Source organism: Delphinapterus leucas, chromosome 2 (genome assembly GCF_059928025.1).
Source record: "Delphinapterus leucas isolate spDelLeu-1000000601 "Yukka" chromosome 2, BTC_Dleu_Yukka2, whole genome shotgun sequence".
Classification (NCBI taxonomy): domain Eukaryota; kingdom Metazoa; phylum Chordata; class Mammalia; order Artiodactyla; family Monodontidae; genus Delphinapterus; species Delphinapterus leucas.
The window spans coordinates 17,511,321-17,534,826 of NC_143130.1; the positions used below are offsets into that span (position 1 = coordinate 17,511,321).

The 23,506-nt window shown below is 40.5% G+C and overlaps 1 protein-coding gene across 20 annotated transcripts in view; it reads right to left on the reverse strand.

Moving 5' to 3' along the window:
- Nucleotides 1-23,506, reverse strand: part of PARD3 (par-3 family cell polarity regulator) — a 642,085-nt gene that overhangs the window by 105,725 nt on the left and 512,854 nt on the right. The window contains exon 23 of one of the 20 annotated variants that reach the window (XM_089906481.1): nt 1-22,679. This exon is cut by the window's left edge and continues 18,808 nt beyond it. The exons of 18 other annotated variants lie outside the window; for them this stretch is intronic. In XM_089906481.1, coding sequence (XP_089762607.1) covers nt 22,607-22,679 — 73 coding nt within the window. In that variant the 3' untranslated portion in view covers nt 1-22,606. Of the gene's footprint in view, nt 22,686-23,506 lie in introns of all 20 variants that reach the window. One more of the 20 variants, XM_089906479.1, reaches the window with a different exon arrangement.

The following is a 23,506-nucleotide window of genomic DNA, read 5'->3' on the forward strand; positions in this document are numbered from 1 at the left end:
ATTCTTCTTCATTTTAAATACATATTTGTTTCTTCTTTAACTATATTTTGGACAAGTGACTTCTGCCATTATGAAACCTCCAGTAATTACCCATCAAAGCATCATTCTTATTCCTCAGAAGAGTGTGGGTGATAAGATTTGGTGCGTTGGGGGAAGGGAATGTTTCTGCCATGGAGGATGAGAATCTGAAATCCTGAATTCTAGACCTACCTGAGACCTCACCCTCTCGGGCTGGGGTGGGCCACCTGACTACCCTACTGTCCCTAAGTGCTCATCACGCTCTCCAGGAAGGCAGACTAGATACCACATCATCACCTGGGAGATGGCGGTGAGTGCGAAGGACCTGAGAGTGCCCGCAGTGCTGGTGCAAGCTGTCCTTCAACTCTTAGAACAGGAAGGGCACAAACCACTTTCCACACGTGTAAAATTGCTCCATTTGTACAAGTCTCCATACTTTTATAAGTCTTTGGAAATGACAACTCGTTATCACAGTCATCCTTAAAATGACCTTCAACAGAAGTATAACAGGAGATGTGATCCCACCTTATGGGGGGAGAGGGCATGGAGGACGGGGAAGAAGGGGGCAAAGGAGCATTAGGGATGCAGGAGGAGAAAGGGGAAGGGGAAGGGTGAAAAAGCGATTCATTCTGTGATCAGTGGCATCTAAGAATGACACAGTATAAGGATATTTTAAGATCAGGTCTGTGTTTGGAAATTAATGAAGGGCTCCTCTACGTAACTTAAACCAGCCCAACACTTTCTAAGGCAAGACAGCAAGGAAGCCGGGCCAAATACGGGCTGGAGGTGAAGCTCACACGAGAGCTGAAGCATCCAAGAAAGTTCCAGTCGAAAGAGCTGAGAGTCCAATTGGAAGAAATTAAGTCAAGGCTGGTGCCCAGGCTAAGAGCCCAGGAATAAGTCGTGACTGGGGATGAGGAGAGATTCAGCAACGGTAATGAAGGCCAAAGGGCAGAGGCAGAGCTGCAGGTACAGCATTCACAGGCCTAGAGAAGGATAAAGATAGTGCTTTAAAGGTTCACCTTAGAAACCAAAATCCACAGCAGGGTTAGGGATTATTAATGCCCCTTTTCAGCCGGGTGTGCCCATTTAACATATTAAAATCAAAATGAAAGAGTCTAGTAAACTTTCTTCTGGATTTCTAAATAATCTCAGCCTCTCTTGTTCTTCAGGGTGAATCAGACAAGGCGATCCTAGGAGGCTAATCTCCCAACTGCGAGAGAGGAAGGGTCACACGATGTTTCCCAAGAAACTGAGAAACAAAATATCTACAAACCAGAAACAAAAGAAGAATCCTAGTAAGAAACTGGTTCCATTTATTACAGCACATATTCTTAATTAAAGATGAGGAAGAACCCCAAAGAAATATGCCATTAGCTCTTCCATGGTAGCTGGACTACGTATCTCCCCCTAATTATGAAACAAAGTACACCTTTACGCACCTGACGATCTTCTAGGCGATGGCGTAGTACAATGTTCAACAGGGATTGTTTTAATAGGGCTGGTAATGAGACCTGGGTGAAAAATCTCTCTGCGAAATTAACAGTCGTCCTGAGATGTTAAAATTCTAGTTGGCAAGTGTTTCAAAGTTCCTCGCCAACCTGGCCCCAGCCCGTCCCTAGTCTTGACAGTAGATTCTAAATATCACCTGTATCCCCATATCCCCTCCCTCTTGAGCCTCCTTCCCACCCTCTGATATATGTGTGCATATGGCTGATTCACTTTGTTGTACAACAGAAACTAACACAACATTGTGAAGCAATTATACTCCAATAAAGATGTTTAATAAAATAAAATAAAAAATAAATAAACCTCACCTGTAAACCTCTTAGTCAATTTGCCTTCAGCAACAGTCACTTCCGCTCCCTGCTTGCCTCTCTGCCAGTGTGTCTCTCTTGATTTGCCCGGCACTAACCAAAATGCTATTAAATGAATAATTTGACACTATAATAATCCATACATTTTGAAGGCAAATCTCTGCAGAGTTTAAACCCTAAGATCTTTCCCATCAAAGGCAAAGCAACCTCAAATAGCCAGAATCGACTCCAGCAGCTGCGGGTGCTTCCCAACCTTTCTGTTTAAGGAATACATCAGTCCCTGTAAGTGGACTTAAATAAATGACTTGCAAATTAAAAGAAACATTTTTCTGATTCACTGCAGTAGCTTGCTTTTTGGGATACAAGGTTAAAAGTGAACAGTGAACCTTTTAAGGTTATTGAAATTAAATTATTAACGCTGTGTTTCACCTTCCTTTTGTCCTCTGTGTGGCATTCTTCCTGATTACTCACTGTCGCTCCACTCCTACAAGTTGTAAATCAAATGAAAAATCTTTAAAGCACAAAAACAGCTGATTAAAATGTTCAACCACAGGGGAACTACAGAGGTGACGGGGAGGGGCATGCTGCATCTTAAAGAAAAATATGAAGCTTCTCATGTAGCTTTTGAAAAAGATATGTTGTGAAAACTGTACACTTTCATCTCCAGAAGGAAGCGAAAGGGACAGTCCCACTTTTGAAATCCACTTGCAACCTTCAAACTAATGAGTGCTTTTCTCCACTTGGATACCACCTGGTTCCTCACACCCAGAGTGCATTTTACCTGTATGTTTTGTTTTGTTGTGTTTTCTTTTTTTTTTTTTTTGCGGTACGCGGGCCTCTCACTGCTGTGGCCTCTCCCGTTGCGGAGCACAGGCTCCGGACGCGCAGGCTCAGCGGCCATGGCTCACGGGCCCAGCTGCTCTGCGTCATGTGGGAACTTCCCGGACCGGGGCACGAACCCGTGTCTCCTGCATCGGCAGGCGGACTCTCAACCACTGCGCCACGAGGGAAGCCCTACCCGTATGTTTTAATGCTCAAACACGAACTGCTTCAAGGGGACTGGTGACTCGGCAGAGAAGGAAGTTTTCTTTCGGCCATCACATTAGGGGGTTATTGACAAAGCTCTGAAATCAGAATATGGGGATCTGTAATGTAAATGAGGAATGCCAAATGCCACCTCACCTGCCCTCGGCCTCTATTTCCTCAGCTGTAAAATGGCCTGATGATACTTTCTTCTTAGGTCATAGTTGTGAATAGGCACCTCCCAGCACATATTTAATAAAATATTCACTGGATAACCCATGCTTTACGCATCTTAGAAAATTGTGGTTCTGTGATTCACAAAACAGTTTGAATTAATTAAATGTATTCTGATTAATAAAGCATATCCAGTGCCACCTCTTGGAGCTGCCACATGACGTCTCGGATAAGAGGGAAAGGGCTATTGAAATGAGGAAAGGGAAAAAGGTGGGGACAGGGCCAGACTTTGGGAGACTGATTTCAAGATTCCAAGTGGTCTGATTTAAGAACTTCCAAGAGCAAGGCAGTCCCCAGAATCTTCCCTTCCTGCAACCATGTGTAAAATATCAACCAAGAGCAGGACCTGCTCCACGGGTGTGTGACCTGAGCAGGCACTCAGGGCCTGTGCTGCACAAGGGCTCTGCTTTGACTGTCATGATCATTTATCTTTGAGCTTGTGTTGTGGAAGTGACATCTGATGGGACAATGGATCACGTGTGTGAGGACAGGAGATCCCGCCCCATTTCCGTGTCCTGTTGTGAATGCTCCCCGAGCACAGGAGCTGACAGTCCTGAGAAACCACGCTTGCCATTCAAACCAGAACTTGCTTCAAATGCAGAAAGGAGGTAACATTCTAAGAAACAGGAATGACCCAGGAGTCCTACTGTATCCTTTGGTACTCGCGTTAATTCCTGTAATTAACCACATACAATATAAAGGAGGCAGAGAAGGGAAGGGAGAGATAAGACAACCATAGTTCCTTTTCCTCTGAATCCTTCCTTACTCATCAGTGAGTCAAAGGCAGGGTGTGTGGGTACAACACACACTCATCAGGAAGAGATACAAACAGCTGAGTTAGTTTTGTGCAGTGTTTCACTGCTCTGCCAACTATGCAATACACCTGCGTGTATGCTTTATGGAAAACAAATTATGTAATTTCAGTGATGCTGTGCATGAGTTAAACGTTCTTACATTACTGGCATTGATCACAACAACGTGAATGTACTTAGCACTGCTGAGCTGAACGCTTAAAAATGGTTACGATGGTAAATTTTATGTTTTGTGGTTTTGACCACAATAAAAAGGCTGGCATCGCACAGTATAAAGATGAATGGTAAAATTCATGCTAATAATTTAAAATGTCAGTGTTTCTTTATTTGGAAAAACATTCAATAAGCAAACTGAAAACATCATGACAAGTCAGAAGAGAGACCACAGAAGAAAGGCGCTTTGAGTTTTCGTGCCTTTTATGGCATTTTTTTTCTTGCATTTCAGATAAGGGGCCCCATGTTTACATTTTGCACTGGGCCTCACCAGGCATGCAGCGGGCCCTGACCATGAGCCAGGTGTCTGAGCACAAGTCTTTGTCCTCGGCATGACCTGGGAAAAACTGAGGCTTGCCCACGGAGGACGAGAGCTGCCCTGCCTGCAGGAAGCAGAGCTCAGGGCTCCTCCCACTGGGGGCTGAGAGCACCAGGCTCCAAATGCACAGACGCCTTGAAGATTCAGGAACCCTCCATAGACCCTACTGCTCTGGCAATAAATGTGATAACAGAAGCAACAGTAGAGTAGCAGCTTTCTGGCACCACCAGATAATAACACATGGAGAGAAGGAGGGATCCACCTGGTGGTGGTGAAGGGAGAGAATGCACTTCTTACTTACCCGAAGGCTACACTGGGTCCAAGAGCATCCCTGGTGTCTAGAAAGGGCCTGCCAGAGGCCCAGGACTGGACCAGCAGATTGGCTTTGGGAACAGAGGCCACCAGCAATGCCTTTCCCTAACTTCCACCTTTTTTTTTTTTTTTTTTTTTGCGGTTCGCGGGCCTTTCACTGTTGTGGCCTCTCCCGTTGTGGAGCACAGGCTCCAGAGGCGCAGGCTCAGCGGCCATGGCTCACGGGCCTAGCTGCTCCGCAACCTTCCCGGACCGGGGCACGAACCTGTGTCCCCTGCATCAGCAGGTGGACTCTCAACCACTGCGCCACCAGGGAAGCCCTAACTTCCACCTTTAAAGAAGCTTTTCTGTCCTCACAGCCCTTGGGAATCCGCTGCCTCCGTCTCTTGCTCTAAGGCCTCAGCTGTCCTGCTCCTTCTGGATGCCAAAGCCCAGCATAATAAATCCAAGTCCCACGTGGGAGATGCAAAGCAGGTTCTGATAGATGGGGTGGCACATGTGGTGTCACAGAGAAAGCAGGAAGGGTACAGGAAATGTAGAAGAATCTGCAGCTGCACTTTCCCATCACCGCCCGGGGCTCCCGGGCCACGATCCGGGACATTATACAAGACAGCCAGCTGGACTGCACAAATGGCACCGTCAAAAAAGACATGAAAAGGGAATGTGTGGGAGAGAACGTTCTAGATGGGAAGAATCTGAGAAAGACAGTGCAAGCAAATGCAATACATAGAACTGAACTGATCCTGGATCAAAAGGTGAGTTTTAAAGAATGGGTTAGGGGACAAAGACCAATTTCAGGACATTGCTCATGTCTTTAAGGGGGAAGGTGAATGGAATGGGAGACGCCTTGGACCGTATCTGAAACACGTGATTCCTTTAATAAGAAATCTATAGCATAAAAAAGAGAATCAGAGCAAGGGACACTATGTGAGGCACAGAATGCTATGTTGAGATCATACAGGTGTAACATAATCAAGTTCCAGTCAGCACAAAAGTAGTCAAAAATGTTAATAACGATGGCCATCTAATAAGAGCTTACTATGCACCAGGCTTAGATCCGCACACCTTCTACATACTCCTCAGTCAATCTTTACGACCCCTCTGTGAGATAGGTGTGAACACCATTGCTATGAAACAGGAAACTGTGGCTCAGAGAGATCGTGTCATGTACTCAAGGACACACAGCCCCAAAATTCCAACCCAGATCTTCGTGGCTCCAAATCCCAGCCTGATCAGTATCCCACACTGTGTGTTTTAAACTAGAGGAAAGGTGAGGACATAGAAGTAGATATTAAAAAGCTCGTTCTTAAACCATGAGAATGTATTTGATCCCTACTGTTTGATATGTTTCAACCTGTCGAGCAGGTTAGCCTCAGGAGGGAGAATCCTAGGATCATTGCTGCCCTTCCGTTCCTGTCTCAAAACAACAAACCTTAAGAGATTGACTTAAAAGCTTTTCATAAGACATAGTTAAGAAGATCAATATCCAGATACACTGCTGTCCGAATCCTGCTCACATTGACAATATGGAAAGATTATTTCTCAGCTGGATTTGGGAAAATCTCACCAGATTTTGCAGAGGCACATGGGGGAATTGGGGAATATTTCTCCTTTCATCATATTGAAAACCCCCTGTGGCGGAAGGGCCAGGTCTCATTCAAATGTGTGTGTGTGTGTGTGTGTGTGTGTATCTTCCACAGGGTATAGGGCATAGAGTTTAATACATACTAAATCCTCAATAAATATCTGTGGAGAAAGTGAGCTAAATTCTCTCTCACCTGATTACAAAGGAATCTAAACAAACCTTTATTGCAGCAAATTTAAAATAAATCCTTAAGCCACTGGTTGTTGTTTCACCTTGTGGAGTAGAAAAACGGTGTGTCACGGGCCACAGCAGGAAGTGTGCAGGACAGGAAGCTGGAGAAAGGGCACGTCTCTCGATCAACAGGGACAAGGAAGGCCCTCAGCGGACAGAGCACAGAAGGACCGCGAGTAAATAATAGAGGTGGACCTGGTTGCAGGTCTGTTGTCGTCTGAGGGTCTCCAGGCTTTTGTAGATATGCTGTTTCATTAGGTCTGTAGCAGTTATCCATCACCCTGTTCAAGCCCCATCAAATCACTGTCCCTTTTTATATGTCTATCTCAAAAAGCTGCAAAGCAGCTCTGCAGAAATCTGGGTCCTGTCAGCTAGAATGATTTATTCCTTTTCCTGAACAAGCTGGTTCCCTGGACTATTGTTGTTGTTGTTTCAAATGCTAGTGTATTTCAAATTTTAAAAGAGAGAAAGAGATGTTCAAAGTTCGCAGAGGTTGACATTTAGTCAAATTCAACCCCAAGTATTTTAGGTCCTACTAGGTTTCAGGCACTGAGGCTCTGGAGATGACGAGGTTCCTCTGCTAATGGGGAAGCCTGACATAAAACACTGTCATCACACAGGGTTTACTCTCAACAAGAGGCAAATGCACAAAAACACAGAGGAGAAGCAAGTTCTATCAGAGTGGAGGAGAGTGGACATCGAATACATCAGAGATGCACTGGATAACTTAATTATCCAAGCTGGGTCCTCAAGGATGAATAGGTGAATGAATGAATGGAGTCTGCCAGGCAGACTCTTGCCTATCTTGAGTTGATTGTTGGTTAGGATATTCACATGCAAATAAGATTACTTTAGTTCTTTATGTCACACCACACACAAAAGTCATCTCAAAATGGACCACAGCATGGACACACATACACTACCAAATGTAAAACTGATAGCTAGTGGGAAGCAGCCCCATAGCACAGGGAAATCAGCTTGGTGCTTTGTGACCACCTAGAGGGGTGGGATAGGGAGGGTGGGAGGAGATGCAAGAGGGAGGAGATATGGGGATGTATGTATACGTATAGCTGATTCACTTTGTTATACAGCAGAAACTAACACACCATTATAAAGCAATTATACTCCAATAAAGATGTTTAAAAAAAAAAAAAAAGGACCACAGACCTGAACGTAAGAGCTAAACCTGTAAAATTTCTGGAAGAATATGTAAGAGAAGCTTCAAGGCCTTGGGTTAGAGAGAGAGGTCTTAGCTATGACCCCAAAAGTATGATCAAGAAAACAAAAAAATTGATAAATTGGATTAACCAAAATTAAGAACTTCTCCACTTCAAAAGACGTCATTAAGAAAACTGACAAGCCACAAACTGTGAGAAATACTGGTAAGTCATATATCTCTTAAAGTATTTATATCCAGAATATAGAAAGGATTCTTACAACCCAATAACGAGACAACCAACCTTATTAAAACAGAGGCAAAAGATATGAATAGTTTACCCAGAAAAAGACATACAAATGGCTAATAAGCAGATGAAAAGATGTTCCATGTCATTAGTCATTAGGGAAATGCAAATTAAAATTATAATAAGATACTATTTCATATCCACGAGGACAGCTATAATCAAAAAACCAGACAATAACAAGTGTCGACAAGGATGTGAATAATTGAAACTCATATATTGCTGATAGGAATGTAAAACGGTACAGCCACTTTGAAAAACAGCGTGGCAGTCCTTTTAAAAAGTTATACATAAACTTAGGATACAACCCAGCAATGCCACTCCTGGATATCTGCCTAAGAGAAATAAAACATGTGTCCACACAAAAACTTGTAAGCAGAAGTTCATAATGGCATTATTCATAATAGCCTCACCCCAAAGAAAATCCAAATATTCATCTACTGGGGAACGAATAAACAAAATGTAGAATATGCACAAAACAGAATATTATGAGGCAATAAAAAGGAAGGAACTATTAATATATGCTACCATATGGATGAACCTGAAAATGTTAAACTAAGTTAAAGAAACCAAATGTAAAAGAATTGTAATTTACAGTTCCATTTAGATGAAATATGGAATGTCCAAAAAGGCAACTCTATAAAGACAGAAAGCAGGTAAGTGGTTGCATAGGGTTGGGGATGAGAAGAGAGATTACCTGCCAACAGGCACGGGGGACCTCTTGGGGTGATGGAAATGTTCTAAAACTGGATTAGAGTGATGGTGGCACAACTTTAAATAAATTTATTTAAAATAAATGAACTGTACACTTAAAACAGGTGAATTTTATGGTTTGTAAGTTATACCTCAATAAAGTTGTTAAAAATTATTGGTTAGGGTGCAAGTAGGGAAAGATAAAGATTTTGAGGCAGCACGACAGTTGATTAGCCTGGAGCGTGATAAAAATATTTAAACAAATGAATAGGAAAATAAAAGAATGAACATCATGCCCTCAAAATATGCTGATAAATATCCCATCACGTAAAACTCTTTCACCTTCTCCTTTGTTGAAAACAGGTACTTTCGTGCCTGGAGGGTAACTCTGGCGTTAATCTGAGGTCTCTCTCCTCTCTGCTTTTGTTTCTATAGTCACCTTACTTTGCCTGTGATAGTGCTTTCTTCCTTTATACCCAAATTATCCAAGTCCAAGGGTTACCAGCAGTGTTTCCTTATCATTTTCCTCAGCCTCAAAACTTCCAGTACCTGGCACCCTGTTACTTTTGGTCTAAAGCCTCAGCCCCCCAGACAGCTACTCCATGTCACAGCACCTGGGCAGTGGCTCCCAAGCCCAGCTTCTCAGCATCAGCTACAGGACTCTTCCTACATGGGGTACCTCCCCTTCTCTCCAGGGCAGTTCACGTCTGTTCCTCCAAAGGTGATGTAGCATTTTTCTTTTTAAACACATCCCACAACAATTAAGCTTACATATGTCTCTTTAATGGTATTACTTTGCTCTTATTCATATGTCCTTTTGTCATTCTTCTCTAGTTGGGGGTGTGTGTGTGTCTGCAACCAGAGTGAAAGCTCAAAATCTCAAACCACGTTCTACCCAGTATTTCTGATGCTTCCAACACACCTAATCTATCTTCATTATTTTTGTTGTTGGGCAATGCATGAACAAATGACCAAAGGAATGAATGAATGAAGGCAGAGGCACCAAAGAAAACATTTCTTTCGTTTTAAACGATTCATCCAATTTGCCCATTTGAATACTTTTGTTTACAAGAGAAAAGTCTTAAGTGCAAACTCTTTATCCACAAATTCTTATCACGTGGTTCTCATATTAATTCCTATCTACATTTGGACAGTTTGAAAACACCATAGCTTTAGTTCATAATTAGGCATTTGGTCAGCTATGAGGTTCAAATACCTTAATGCCAAATATGGATGACCTCTCCTCACCCAGCTCTGGGAGGCCCTGAGTGGAGGAAACCATTTGGCCTTTGGGCTCTATTTAATACATGGAGCAACCACAAATCAAACACTGCAACCAATAAAGAAATACATAACAACAGAATATAAACCACCCGGGCCACAGAAACCAGGAAAGCCTCGACCTGCCAATTTCCTGGATAGAAAGAAATACACCAGGCACAGCCCAGTCCAGACCACAACACCAGCTGGTACCAGAAGCGCTGCATCCCCGTCCCATTCTTGCCTGTATCTCTACCCCAGCTTGCTCTATGAAGACAGATTTCTTTCTAAATTCACATTGGTAAAGCTAAGCATTTTGTTTATATGTGTCAAAAAGCGATAGTAAAAAGACACTTCCATACAGCCAGTATCTAGGTGTTTGTTTGCTTAGGGAAGACAGAGATTGGAAGCTTACCACGCCCGGCAACTCCCTCTGCACACTGGAATGCAGCCCTGGAATGAGTTTATCTCCTCCATGTTGTGTTTCTTTTATATTTAAAAAACAAAATTTTTTATTGGAGTATAGTTGATTTACAATGTTTTGTTAGGGTTGTGGAATCTAATAAAAAACGATACAAATGAACTTATTTACAAAACAGAAACAGACACACAGATCTTGAAATCAAATTTATGGTTACCAAAGGGGAAATGTGGGGGGGGAAGTGATAAATTAGGAGACTGGGATTAACATAGACACACTACTATATATAAAATAGATAACTAATAAAGACCTACTGTATAGCACAGGGAACTATACTTAATATTCTGTAATAACCTATACGGGAAAAGAATCGGAAAAACATGGATATATATATATATAAATAATTCACTTTGCTGTACACCAGAAACTGTGTTTCTTTTAATCAACTTGGTACTGGGATGTCTTGCCTTCTTTTGCCCTTTAACTGCTCAATGAAAACCAGCCACCTGCAAAACGAGAACCCCTTTTTCTAGTCTCCCTAAAATGACAACAAATTTAGAAAGCAGAGGAGAAAATGTACAAGTAATAACTTTAAAAAACATCAATCTCCTCTAACGTTGCTTTTCTGTCTTAGTTTCTTCCACCTGCATCCAAAGGAGAGGCTAATCCCAGCCACAAAAAACTGCTGAAGTTTGTCAAATTAGATTCAGACATCCATATATACACACGCACACAGCAACATTTCTTGAAATAAATGAAACAATAAACTCCAGTCTTACAGGAAAAAAATATGTGTGTTACAACATGAGATTTTTTTTCCCTTTCATCGGACACGTGCTCGAGTGCTACAATCTTAAAAGACAAATAAAGAACTTATTCATGAACTATATGCTATGAAGAATCAACCTTTGGTGGCTGAACTTCATTATTTCTAGAAGTCATACTAACTGGAAATATATTAGTTACCTCTGAAGGTCATAAAATTTCGATCAATTTTAGAACATCAGAGCTGTCCACGGCATATTCCAAAACTCAACATTCAAACTGGCAGCTGTGGCTTAAGGGTGATCATCTTTCAGGTCTGTCACTGACTTAAATGGTTTTCACAAGGCAGAGACACACAAAAAACTTCTCTGAGGCAAAGGCCACCTCTGGACAGTCTCCACCACTCTCTCCAAACAGCCGTCCACGGTCTCTGACATGGACAGACTTTGCTTTAAATCTTCATCTGTTTTTGCTTGTTAATGCCCTGACCTTGGCATCTGTGCTAGAAGGCCAGCTAATGTGATCTGCTCCAACAATGCTGACTTTGGCAGAGAACATAAGCGTGCTCCGTGATGTCACTGAACTCATTAGGGATATATTTGACATTTGGCCCAAGAGAACATACTTATTAAACACAACCTGAGGGAACAGCAGTGTGGCCTGTTGATAAGTAAAGTAAAACAATGCATGTTCTGTTCTACTATAAAAATAGCACTTTGACCAAGAAATAGGATTTCTGCTCTTATCCCTCTAGTTACGGCAGCAAAGCAAACTGAAAGATACATTCTGTAAGAAGAGATAATAGTCTAAAACTCTCAGGGCTATGTTAGGCATTTTATAGACTCTAATAAAGGTCCAAATATTAATTGATCATTTAGCAAAAATCCCCTTCCCAATCCTGGTCCAAGAGCAGAGGCAGGTGTTACTAGAAAGAACATCTTATAAGTACACAAGAGCAACATCTAAATTATGCTTTTAGTCCAGATGGGATATTTAGGACCTGATAAAGCTGACAAAATGTCAGTTTCCAAAGACTCCAATCAATGGCAGTTTTATCCCCCTGACCGTTCAGTAAAGCTGGCTTCACCTGGGTGTGACAGGCAGGCAGCAAAGCTTGAAAAGGTTACAGTGACAATGCTGATCTTTGGCGTCCAGAGCAGACCTACAAAGTTTAGAAAACCTGCTAAAATGCTGCAATGTGGTTTCACTTTGCACTTGGGAAAGGCAAGCCTCTCATTTGCTTTTTTTTAAAATTTTTCGCTGCTGCACTCGGGCTTTCTCTAGTTGCGGCGAGCGGGGGCTACTCTTTGTTGCGGTGCGCAGGCTTCTCATTGTGGTGGCTTCTCTTGTTGCGTAGCATGGGCTCTAAGTGCACCGGCTCAGTAGTTGTGGCGCACGGGCTTAGTTGCTCCACTGCATCTTCCCGGACCAGGGATCAAACCCGTGTCCCCTGCATTAGCAGGCGGATTCTCAACCACTGCGCCACCAGCGAAGTCCCTCATTAGCTCTTAAAAGAAATAAACTCCCAACAACATCTTTTCTGAGATTTTTCCAAACATGAGGACTTTTAGCCTGTGAATGGAGTTTTACTCATTTATTGAGCAGTATGATTGAAGAAAGCTGGTCATAAAAATCACTAAGTAATGGATCTGTGCAATGTATACACCGGGTACTCGGGTCCCCAAGTTATATTGTAGAGAAAGCAACTTGAAGGCATAGATGGGATCTTCATCTCATGGCAGGTAGAGAATAAATGCTAGGAAACTATCAGGACTCACATACATCAGTCTCAGATCTGAATATGGTCTGGGAATATGGTTTATTTTTTGGCCCACCTCTGCATGGTGCCCTGAGCTGAGGAAACACTGTGGCCTTTCTGTACCCTCAGGACGCTTTGTGTCAGAATGGAGGGCCCTGGCCTTCTGTGACATCTTCCATCTTTCACCCCATCAAGCATGTAGCCAAATGTCCTCATGTGGCTACACCCACGGTCATCCTTCCGTCCACATCTCATTCCATGCGCTCAGCACCATTACGAACAGGTGACCACTGCCTCCCTCCGGTCTTGGTTTCTATAGAATCCCACTCTCTTGATTTCCCTACTATTCTTTCCATCCTGTGTCCTTCACTCTCTCCCATTTCTGTACTGACCCCTCAAGACTGGGGACCCCCAGGGCTCAGAACTAGCCCTTCTGTCTCTCCATCCCCTCCCTACATGACACCATCCAGTTCCATAGTTTTTAATACTGTGTGAAAGTTGATGATTCCCACATTTGTATCTCTGGCAACACAACTCTGACCACCACACTCACAAACCCAACGGTTTACTTGACATCCCAACTTAACATGTTCTAAACTCAATGCTTACATTCCTCCCCATACCTGCCCCTCTTGGTTTCCCTAGCTCCATCAGTCAGAGGCTTGGGAGTGCATCTTGACTTCCTTCTCAGTGAAACCACACCATCACAGCAGGTCTTACCGGTTCCAGCTCCAAAATCGCTCTCAAACCGATTCCCTTTCCATCCCACCAGCCAGTCCAAGCAACAGCTTCACCTCCATAACATGGCAACAGCTTTCCTGTGCTCGCTGCTGGGTATTTCTCTATGGTCTCTGCTCCAAAGCCACCTTACACTGCACTCTGTCTTGAGAGCTGCTTCCTGCACTTGTTATCCCTAGATTCTGTGTTATCTTCCTCCTCTCCACCCCCTGTATAACCAGGCCCCCATACTAAACCCCACCTGTTTGAATGTCTAGTGTAGTTTCTGTTTTCCTGGCCGACATACCCACCTTACAATCTACTTTGCACAAAGCAGCCATTGGGGTATTTAAAAAGTCTAAACCAGATTGTGCTTACAATCTAGAAAACACTATAATGGCTCCCCCATGACACTGAATAAAGCTCATTTTGTAAGCCTTGCCTGGACAGGTTTGATTTCGACATACCTCTCCAATTTCATCCCAGACCCTACAGGCTTCCTTCTAATTTCTGGAACATGCTGACTGTTTCCCTGCCTCTCACCGGCTCATCTATTGCTCCCTCTGCCTGGACTGCTCTGTCTTTCACGTCTGACCTCTCCGTATTCTTCGGGATTCAGCCCAAATGGCATATTCTCAAAGAAATCTCTTTCTTCCTAAAGTATTTCAGAGCCCTGATTCTGTCCTTAACATAATTTGCAATTAAATATTTATTCACTAAACCATATTTCCTTAACTCCAACCCACAGGATGTGGAAGGCAGGGGCTTTGTTGAACTCACCTCTGGGTCCCCAGCACAATGACCTCTACGTGTATTTGCTCAGTGAATGAATGCAGGAATGAATGAGTAAATGGAGGACTTCCAAACACCACAAGTAGTTTAAAAATCAGGAATATCTCTCCTTATGTCTCATAGAGAATGATTTTGCAAGGCAAATTCATAACATGCATTCACTTCAGGGAGCAAAACCACTTAAAAGGTCCATGGTGGAATCTTTAGAAACAGAGCTTTATTTACTCACTGATATGCTATTTGTAAATTTTTCTTATCTATTTACCAAGGCAATTTCTCCAAGGAACTCCATGAATCTGAAAGTAATTAAATTACTATTAAATCTTTTAAGATTCTATAATTCAGACCACTAATTTAGTTAGGTTTTTCTTCTACTTAATGTGAATTTATTAAGTTTTGCTGTGCTTTCTGCATTTATTTTTTAAAAGTAAGATTATTCTGTTACAGAAGTATAAAAATCCTTTTAATTCCAAAGGTTAGAATGTCACAAAAAGTTATCCTGAAAATATAAGACTCCTTTTAATTCCAAAGGTTAGAATGTCACAAAAAGTTATCCTGAAAATATAAGACTGTTTGGTGAGACAAGGAAGAAGCAGAGAAGAGATGTGCAAAGTCAGCCCCCTGCTGTGCAAGGATGAAGATGACTTGAAGGGCTGAGAAGGTTCTAGGCCTTCTTCCAGTCTCCCACTTGGACTTTTTTGTATAACCGCATTCAAATTAGTGGCCTTTGTCCTGTTCTTTCCTACTCACTGGAATTTTTGCAATGGACATGGCATTATTTACAAATGGTCACTCTTTGCGGACAATTCACTTTTTTCTGATTTATGTGTTTATAAAATGCCACATTAACTACCACTGCCGTTTAGTTACTGATCTCTAATGACTTACATAAACAAACAAACGTGCGTGTGTGTGTGTGTGTGTGTGTGTGAATGTGACTGGCATGAAATCAGGTCTCATGGAGTTCTAAGGATATTCTGACTAAGGATATTGAGTTTGCCCACAATTCTAATAAAGAAGAGGTCATTCATTTAACTGTGTCAGATATAAAACTAAAAATAATATTAGATAGCATTATAGCATTTTCCTATAATGAGTATGACAGTCATTAAAAGATTTAATTATGAAAAATGTTCTTTCACCTCTAGTAAACTAGAAGCCTTTTCGTTGCTGTTGTTTTCCCATTTATATTATGTACAAATTGTCTTGCAACTTGACTGTCTTGCAACCCTCAATCACAGGAAGGAAGGGCCCTAAACCCATTGTGATGCTGAAGTTTGGAAAATGTTAACAGATGCCCAAATCTTTGAGTCAAGGTAAAACTTTCAAAAGTTTTAGTGGAATTCAAGAAGGAATAATGTGGGATAACGATCTTCACAATGCTCTTGGCACCAATCAAGTCTGTTCTCCAGTAAGTCTGAGTGACCTCCGTCACACAGATGTGTTATTGGCTGGGGCTGGGGGGTGGGGAGGGACTGAGAACTACGATTCTTGTTTTAATTTTTTTTTAATGACTTCAAGATAGTTTATTGTAGAAGCATGGTCCTACCCTATTTTTCTTTTTGTTGTTGTTGTTGATTAGGTTTTTGGAGATTTTGTTTGTTTTTTAATTGGACTATAGTTGATTTACAATGTTGTGTTAGTTTCAGGTGTACAGCAAAGTGAATCAGTCATACATATACATATATCCACTCTTTTCTTTTTTTTTTTAGATTCTTTTCCCATATAGGCCATTACAGAGTATTGAGCAGAGTTCCCTCTGCTATACTGCAGGTTCTTATTAGTTATCTATCTTATATATAGTAGTGTGTATCTGTCAATCCCAATCTCCCAATTTATCCCTGAGAATTATGACTCTTAAAGCATTTGGAAACTTTAAGAATAATTTAACTCCTGGAAAATGTTATTGCCAACATTTATAACAGCGGATATTAAAATAACGTAGATTTAGACGCTCCATAAAGGGAACTGAAGAATTCCTACTAAAAGCAGAGAAACTGTAAGTGACAGATGCCGAGGTCAAACCACGCAGCCTTTTACAGCTAATACGAGACCTATTACAGCGCTCCGTACAGAGCGCCGGGTTGTCAGAACGAGCCTGAGTCTTTAAACCCTTAACCACAGATTAGAGGCTTGCTTCCTGAGGGTTTTTGGGTTTTTTTAAACAGATGGTCCAAAGTGAGGATGAAGAAAGCTGTTTTGATCCATTGTGTAGGTACAGAATGTTATCTTTGTTTTGTTTAAGCATTATACTGCCTAGAGTTAAATAATTGGGTGAAAATTCTCAGCTTTACTTTGAAGCCAGAGCACATGGAGGAGAAGTGTTTGATCATTTTTCTTAGTGTATTTGCATAAATGTTTACTCTCCAGCAAATATGAATATAAATCCAACTATTCTTAATGCTTACACAGTTATTTAAGGGATAGGCATACTTCTGTATACATTGTTTATTTATCTATTTCCTTAGGCAACTGTGATCATCTTTTGTGGAAACAGGAGAAATGCTGCCGTTTAACAAAGTTTAACTGAAGATAGGAGGATAAAGCTGTATTTAAGTTTCCATACAGCATCTCAAACAGCTTTCAAAAAGTGGAAAGTAAATCTTCCTGACACTTCTTTTGATTTTGCAAGCTATGGACACACACATGTGAATTTAACTCTGAAATACTGACTTACTTATGAGCATTTACTTATGAAATTATTCTGATATACGTTCTGATCCGAAATTACATTGCTAAAATAAAAGGACTCAAAGTAGTATTTCATACACACAGAATTGGGAATAAAGAACACTGTCTTTTTAAGCTTAGCATTTGAATGCACTTTTTTATATGCCTCTCCTGGCTTGGCTTCACACTGGTAAATGGTATTTCATCAGCCCAAATGATTAGGAGGATGGTTCATGAATTTAGTTTATGAATATTGACACATTTCAACCCACAAATTGGGATGTAACACTGCATCAAAATGGAGCTAAAAGAGGGAAAAGACTAGAGCAGCCAATAGGAAAATCTAGATGAACTGAACAAAGGCACTTAATTTAATAATGAAAACCACTCCAAGTTACAATGTACTGTACTATACCTCTAGCTATTCAATTATTAAAATAAATGCATATTCAGATGTTTCCCAAAGATGCTTGCCTTCTCTTTCAGATTCAAAAGAACGCCTTTCTAATCCAATACAATTCTTTTCACTCCGCATTTCAGCAGCTGCCTTTCCTGATTTCTAATCAAAGCTGATGATAACTGGCTTTGGCAACAGCCTGTAGTATCCCAAATGAGTAATTAAAGCTATAAATGGGCTCACTTCTTCCTCAAAGCCCAGGGTGCATTTCAGAGTCTAACAGATTCAGGCTCAACAAGGCTCTCCTGGTTTTGAAATGTGGTCAGGATCTCGAATGCATCGGTAAAGGAATGGCGGAGTCTTTGTGTTAGCCTTTCTCAATGGCCAGTCCCACTTCCACAATACAGATGTCAGGAGGGTGACAAACTCCCTCAGTCCCAAATATCTCCCACACATATGGGCCCAGAACAAAGAAACCGGCAGCCAACACTTGGTTTAGACTAAGAAAGAGAAATATGGGGGGAAAAAAGATGTGTAATTTTAAGGGAAAACATAAGAAAATATTTTCAAAATCAGAAAAAGTGCTCTTAAAAAGCGAGGCCATGTCAAACACTTTCAATTTTCTCTATCTGGGAAACAGGAGTCCAGGCAAGAGATGTTCACTCCCCACCTCTTACAAGAAAGATTGAGTAACTAATGAAATGGAGAAAAAAAATAAAAAAATAACACATATACCGTTTCAACTTTAATTAAAGCCTAAACAGGATTTTCTTTCCAACTCTTAATAACTGCATTATACGACCATGAACATAGATTTTTTAATGTACGGAACTTCAGAATAGAAATTTAACTTTGACATACTTTTTTTAATTGATAAAACTTTAATCTTATTGTAATTTTAGAGATAATATAATCCCAACATCTCCTCAATATTTCTTTTTTTTCAAAATTATATAATTTATTCACATAGTTCAAAAAGCAGAAAAATCATTATTTTTATGCAAATGCAGTATATTATAACTCTCCGTTCTACACCTTATTTTTCTCACTTATTGATGTGTCTTAGAGTCCTTCACTACTAGTACCTCTTTTTTTAAAAAAAGCAGGTTCTTATTAGTCATCAATTTTATACACAACAGTGTATACATGTCAATCCCAGTCCTCCAATTCATCACACCACCACCACCCTCAACCGTGCGTGGCTTTCCGCCTTTGGTGTCCATACGTTTGTCCTCTACATCTGTGTCTCAATTTCTGCCCTGCAAACCGGTTCACCTGTACCATTTTTCTAGGTTCCACATATATGCGTTAATATACGATATTTGTTTTTCTCTTTCTTAATTACCTCACTCTGTATGACAGTCTCTAGATCCATCCACGTCTCTACAAATGACCCAGTTTCGTTCCTTTTTGTGGCTGAGTAATATCCCATTGTATATATGTACCACATCTTCCTTATCCATTCATCTGTCGATGGGCATTTAGGTTGCTTCCATGACCTGGCTATTGTAAATAGTGCTGCAATGAACACTGGGGTGCATGCGTCTTTTTGAATTGTGGTTTTCTCTGGGTATATGCCCAGTAGTGGGATTGCTGGGTCATATGGTAGTTCTATTTTTAGTTTTTTAAGGAACCTCCATACTGTTCCCCATAGTGGTTGTATCAGTTTACATTCCCACCAACAGTGCAAGAGGGTTCCCTTTTCTCCACACCCTCTCCAGCATTTGTTGTTTGTAGATTTTCTGATGATGCCCGTTCTAACTGGTGAGAGGTGATACCTCATTGTAGTTTTGATTTGCATTTCTCTAATAATTAGTGATGTTGAGCAGCTTTTCATGTGCTTCTTGGCCATCTGTATGTCTTTGCAGAAATGTCTATTTAGGTCTTCTGCCCATTTTTGGATTGGGTTCTTTGTTTTTTAAAATTGAACTGCATGAGCTATTTATATATTTTGGAGATTAATCCTTTGTCCGATGATTCGTTTGCAAATATTTTCTCCCACTCTGAGGGTTGTCTTTTTGTCTTGTTTATGGTTTCCTTTGCTGTGCAAAAGCTTTGAAGTTTCATTAGGTCCCATTTGTTTATTTTTGTTTTTATTTCCATTACTCTAGGAGGTAGATCAAAAAAGATCTCACTGTGATTTATGTCAAAGAGTGTTCTTCCTATGTTTTCCTCTAAGAGTTTTATAGTGTCCGGTCTTACATTTAGGTCTCTAATCCATTTTGAGTTTATTTTTGTGTATGGTGTTAGGGAGTGTTCTAATTTCATTCTTTTACATGTAGCTGTCCAGTTTTCCCAGCACCACTTATTGAAGAGACTCTCTTTTCTCCATTGCATATCCTTGCCTCCTGTGTCATAGACTAGTTGACCATAGGTGCGTGGGTTTATCTCTGGGCTTTTATCTTCTTCCATTGATCTATATTTCTGTTTTTGTGCCAGTACCATATTGCCTTGATTACTGTAGCTTTGTAGTATAGTCTGAAGTCAGGGAGTCTGATTCCTCCAGCTCCGTTTCTTTCCCTCAAGGCTGCTTTGGCTATTTGGGGTCTTTTGTGTCTCCATACAATTTTAAGACTTTTTGTTCTAGTTCCGTAAAAAATGCCATTGGTAATTTGATAGGGATTGCATTGAATCTGTAGATTGCTTTCGGTAGTATAGTCATTTTCACAATATTGATTCTTCCAATCCAAGAACATGGTATATCTCTCCATCTGTTGGTATCATCTTTAATTTCTTACATCAGTGTCTTATAGTTTTCTGCATACAGGTCTTTTTTCTCCCTAGGTCGGTTTATTACTAGGTAATTTATTCTTTTTGTTGCAGTGGTAAATGGGAGTGTTTCCATAATTTCTCTTTCAGATTTTTCATCATTAGTGTATAGGAATGCACGAGATTTCTGTGCATTGATTTTGTATCCTGCAACTTTACCAAATTCATTGATTAGCTCTAGTAGTTTTCTGGTGGCATCTTTAGGATTCTCTATGTATAGTATCCTGTCATCTGCAAACAGTGACAGTTTTACTTCTTCTTTTCCAATATGTATTCCTTTTATTTCTTTTTCTTCTCTGATTGCCGTGGCTAGGACTTCCAAAACTATGTTGAATAATAGTGGTGAGAGTGGACATCCTTGTCTTTTTCCTGATCTTAGGGGAAATGCTTTCAGTTTTTCACGATTGAGAATGATGTTTGCTGTGGGTTTTTCTTGTTTCTTGAGGTAGGCTTGTATAGCTATAAACTTCCCTCTTAGAAATGCTTTTGCTGCATCCCATAGGTTTTGGATCGTCTTGTTTTCATTGTAATTTGTCTCTAGGTATTTTTTTGATTTCCTCTTTGATTTCTTCAGAGATCTCTTGATTATTTAGTAACGTAGTGTTTAGCCTCCATGTGTTTGTGTTTTTTACGTTTTTACCCCTGTAATTCATTTCTAATCTCATAGCATTGTGGTCAGAAAAGAAGTTTGATATGATTTCAATTTTCTTAAATTTACTGAGGCTTGATTTGTGACCCAAGTTGTGATCTATGCTGAAGAATGTTTGGCACACACTTGAGAAGAAAGTGTAATCTGCTGTTTTTGGATGGAATGTCCTATAAATATCAATTAAATCTATCTGGTCATTTGTGTCATTTAAAGCTTCTGTTTCCTTATTTATTTTCATTTTGGATGATCTGTCCATTGGTGTAAGTGCTAAATGGTGTTACAGTTGTTAAAGTCCCCCACTATTATTATGTTAATGTCGATTTCCTCTTTTATAGCTGTTAGCAGTTGCCTTATGTATTGAGGTGCTCCTATGTTGGGTGCATATAGATTTATAATTGTTATATCTTCTTCTTGGATTGATCCCTTGATCATTATGTAGTGTCCTTCCTTGTCTCTTGTAACATTCTTTATTTTAAAGTCTACTTTATCTGATATGAGTATTGCTACTCCAGCTTTCTTTTGATTTCCACTTGCATGGAATAACTTTTTCCATCCCCTCACTTTCAGTCTGTATGTGTCCCTCGGTCTGAAGTGGGTCTCTTGTAGACAGCATATAGATGGGTCTTGTTTTTGTATCCATTCAGCCAGCCTGTGTCTTTTGGTTGGAGCATTTAATCCATTCACATTTAAGGTAATTATCGATATATAGCTTCCAATGACCTTTTTCTTAATTGTTTTGGGTTTGCTTTTCTAGGTCCTTTTCTTCTCTTGTGTTTCCCACTTAGAGAAGTTCCTTTAGTATTTGTTGTAGAGCTGGTTTGGTGGTGCTGAATTCTCTTAGCTTTTGCTTGTCTGTAAAGCTTTTGATTTCTCCATCGAATCTGAAAGAGATCTTTGCCGGGTAGAGTAATCTTGGTTGTAGGTTCTTCCCTTTCATCACTTTAAGTATATCATGCCACTCCCTTCTGGCTTGTAGAGTTTCTGCTGAGAAATCAGCGTTAACCTTATGGGAGTTCCCTTGTATGTTATTTGTCGTTTTTCCCTTGCTGCTTTCAATAATTTTTCTTTGTCTTTAATTTCTGCCAATTTGATTACTATGTGTCTCGGTGTGTTTTTCCTTGGGTTTATCCTGTATGGGACTCTCTGTGCTTCCTGGACTTGGCTGGCTATTTCCTTTCCCATATTAGGGACGTTTTCGACTATTAATCTCTTCAAATATTTTCTCGGGTCCTTTCTCCCTCTCTTCTCCTTCTGGGACCCCTATAATGGCGAATGTTGTTGCCTTTAATGTTGTCCCAGAGGTCTCTTAGGCTGTCTTCATTTCTTTTCATTCTTTTTTCTTTATTCTGTTCCGCAGCAGTGAATTCCACCATTCTGTCTTCCAGGTCACTTATCCGTTCTTTTGCCTCAGTTATTCTGCTATTGATTCCTTCTAGTGTATTTTTCATTTCATTTCAGTTATTGTATTGCTCATCTCTGTTCTTTAATTCTTCTAGGTCTTTATTAATCATTTCTTGCATCTTCTTGATCTTTGCCTCCATTATTTTTCCAAGGTCCTGGATCATCTTCACTATCATTATTTTGAATTCTTTTTCTGGAAGGTTGCCTATCTCCATTTCATTTAGTTGTTTTTCTGGGGTTTTATCTTGTTCCTTCATCTGGTACATAGCCCTCTGCCTTTTCATCTTGTCTATCTTTCTGTGAATGTGGTTTTTGTTCCACAGGCTGCAGGATTGTAGTTCTTCTTGCTTCTGCTGTCTGCCCTGTAACTTTGACATATTTTAAAAGGGAACAAGATCTTCATTAGAAGTAGAGATGGGTGTTTCAAAAAATAACCCAAAATAACAGAAACATTCTGACATTTCTAAATTTGTTTACTTACATACTTCACCTAATGAGAGAAAAGACTCAAAATAAGAACATTTAAATTAAATAGAACAACTTTTTATTGAAGGTCAAGAACGATTAAATTAAATCAAACAACTTTTTATTGAAGGTCACGTGCACTCTGAAAGAATATTGGTGAACTGCTCAACTCTGAGAGTCAGTGTCTTTGGTCCAATATCACTCTGAGGCTAGCAGCCCAATGAGCCCTGAGAGAGAGAGGAAATAGAGTCTAGGAGGGGAGCTGTCCAGATTCAACGGAGGGGCACTCCAGGGCGTCCGTCTGTAACAGCCTAGGGGAACATCAACCTTTAGCCAATGGTCGGGTGAAGAGGTGGCAGAGGCTGAGGATGAGACAGACTGAGGGAAGTGGGAGGAACTTGTACCTTCAGATGGTAACCCGTAGGGCAAACACCAAAGTGTTTTGAAGTTGGGATTTGCCTTAAATAGAAATGTCCTACCATCTTTTGATAATACTATTTGAAAATGAAGAACATTTTTAGAGTTTAAAAATATTTGATTGATAAAATACAAGTACATATTTAGATTCACAAGAAACTGTAGTAGGACCGGACTTCCCTGGTGGTCCAGTGGTTAAGACTGCAGCAAAAAATAAAAAACAAAAAATACCTTATGGACTTCCCTGGTGGTGCAGTGGTTAAGAATCTGCCTACCAATGCAGGGGACACGGGTTGGAGCCCTGGTC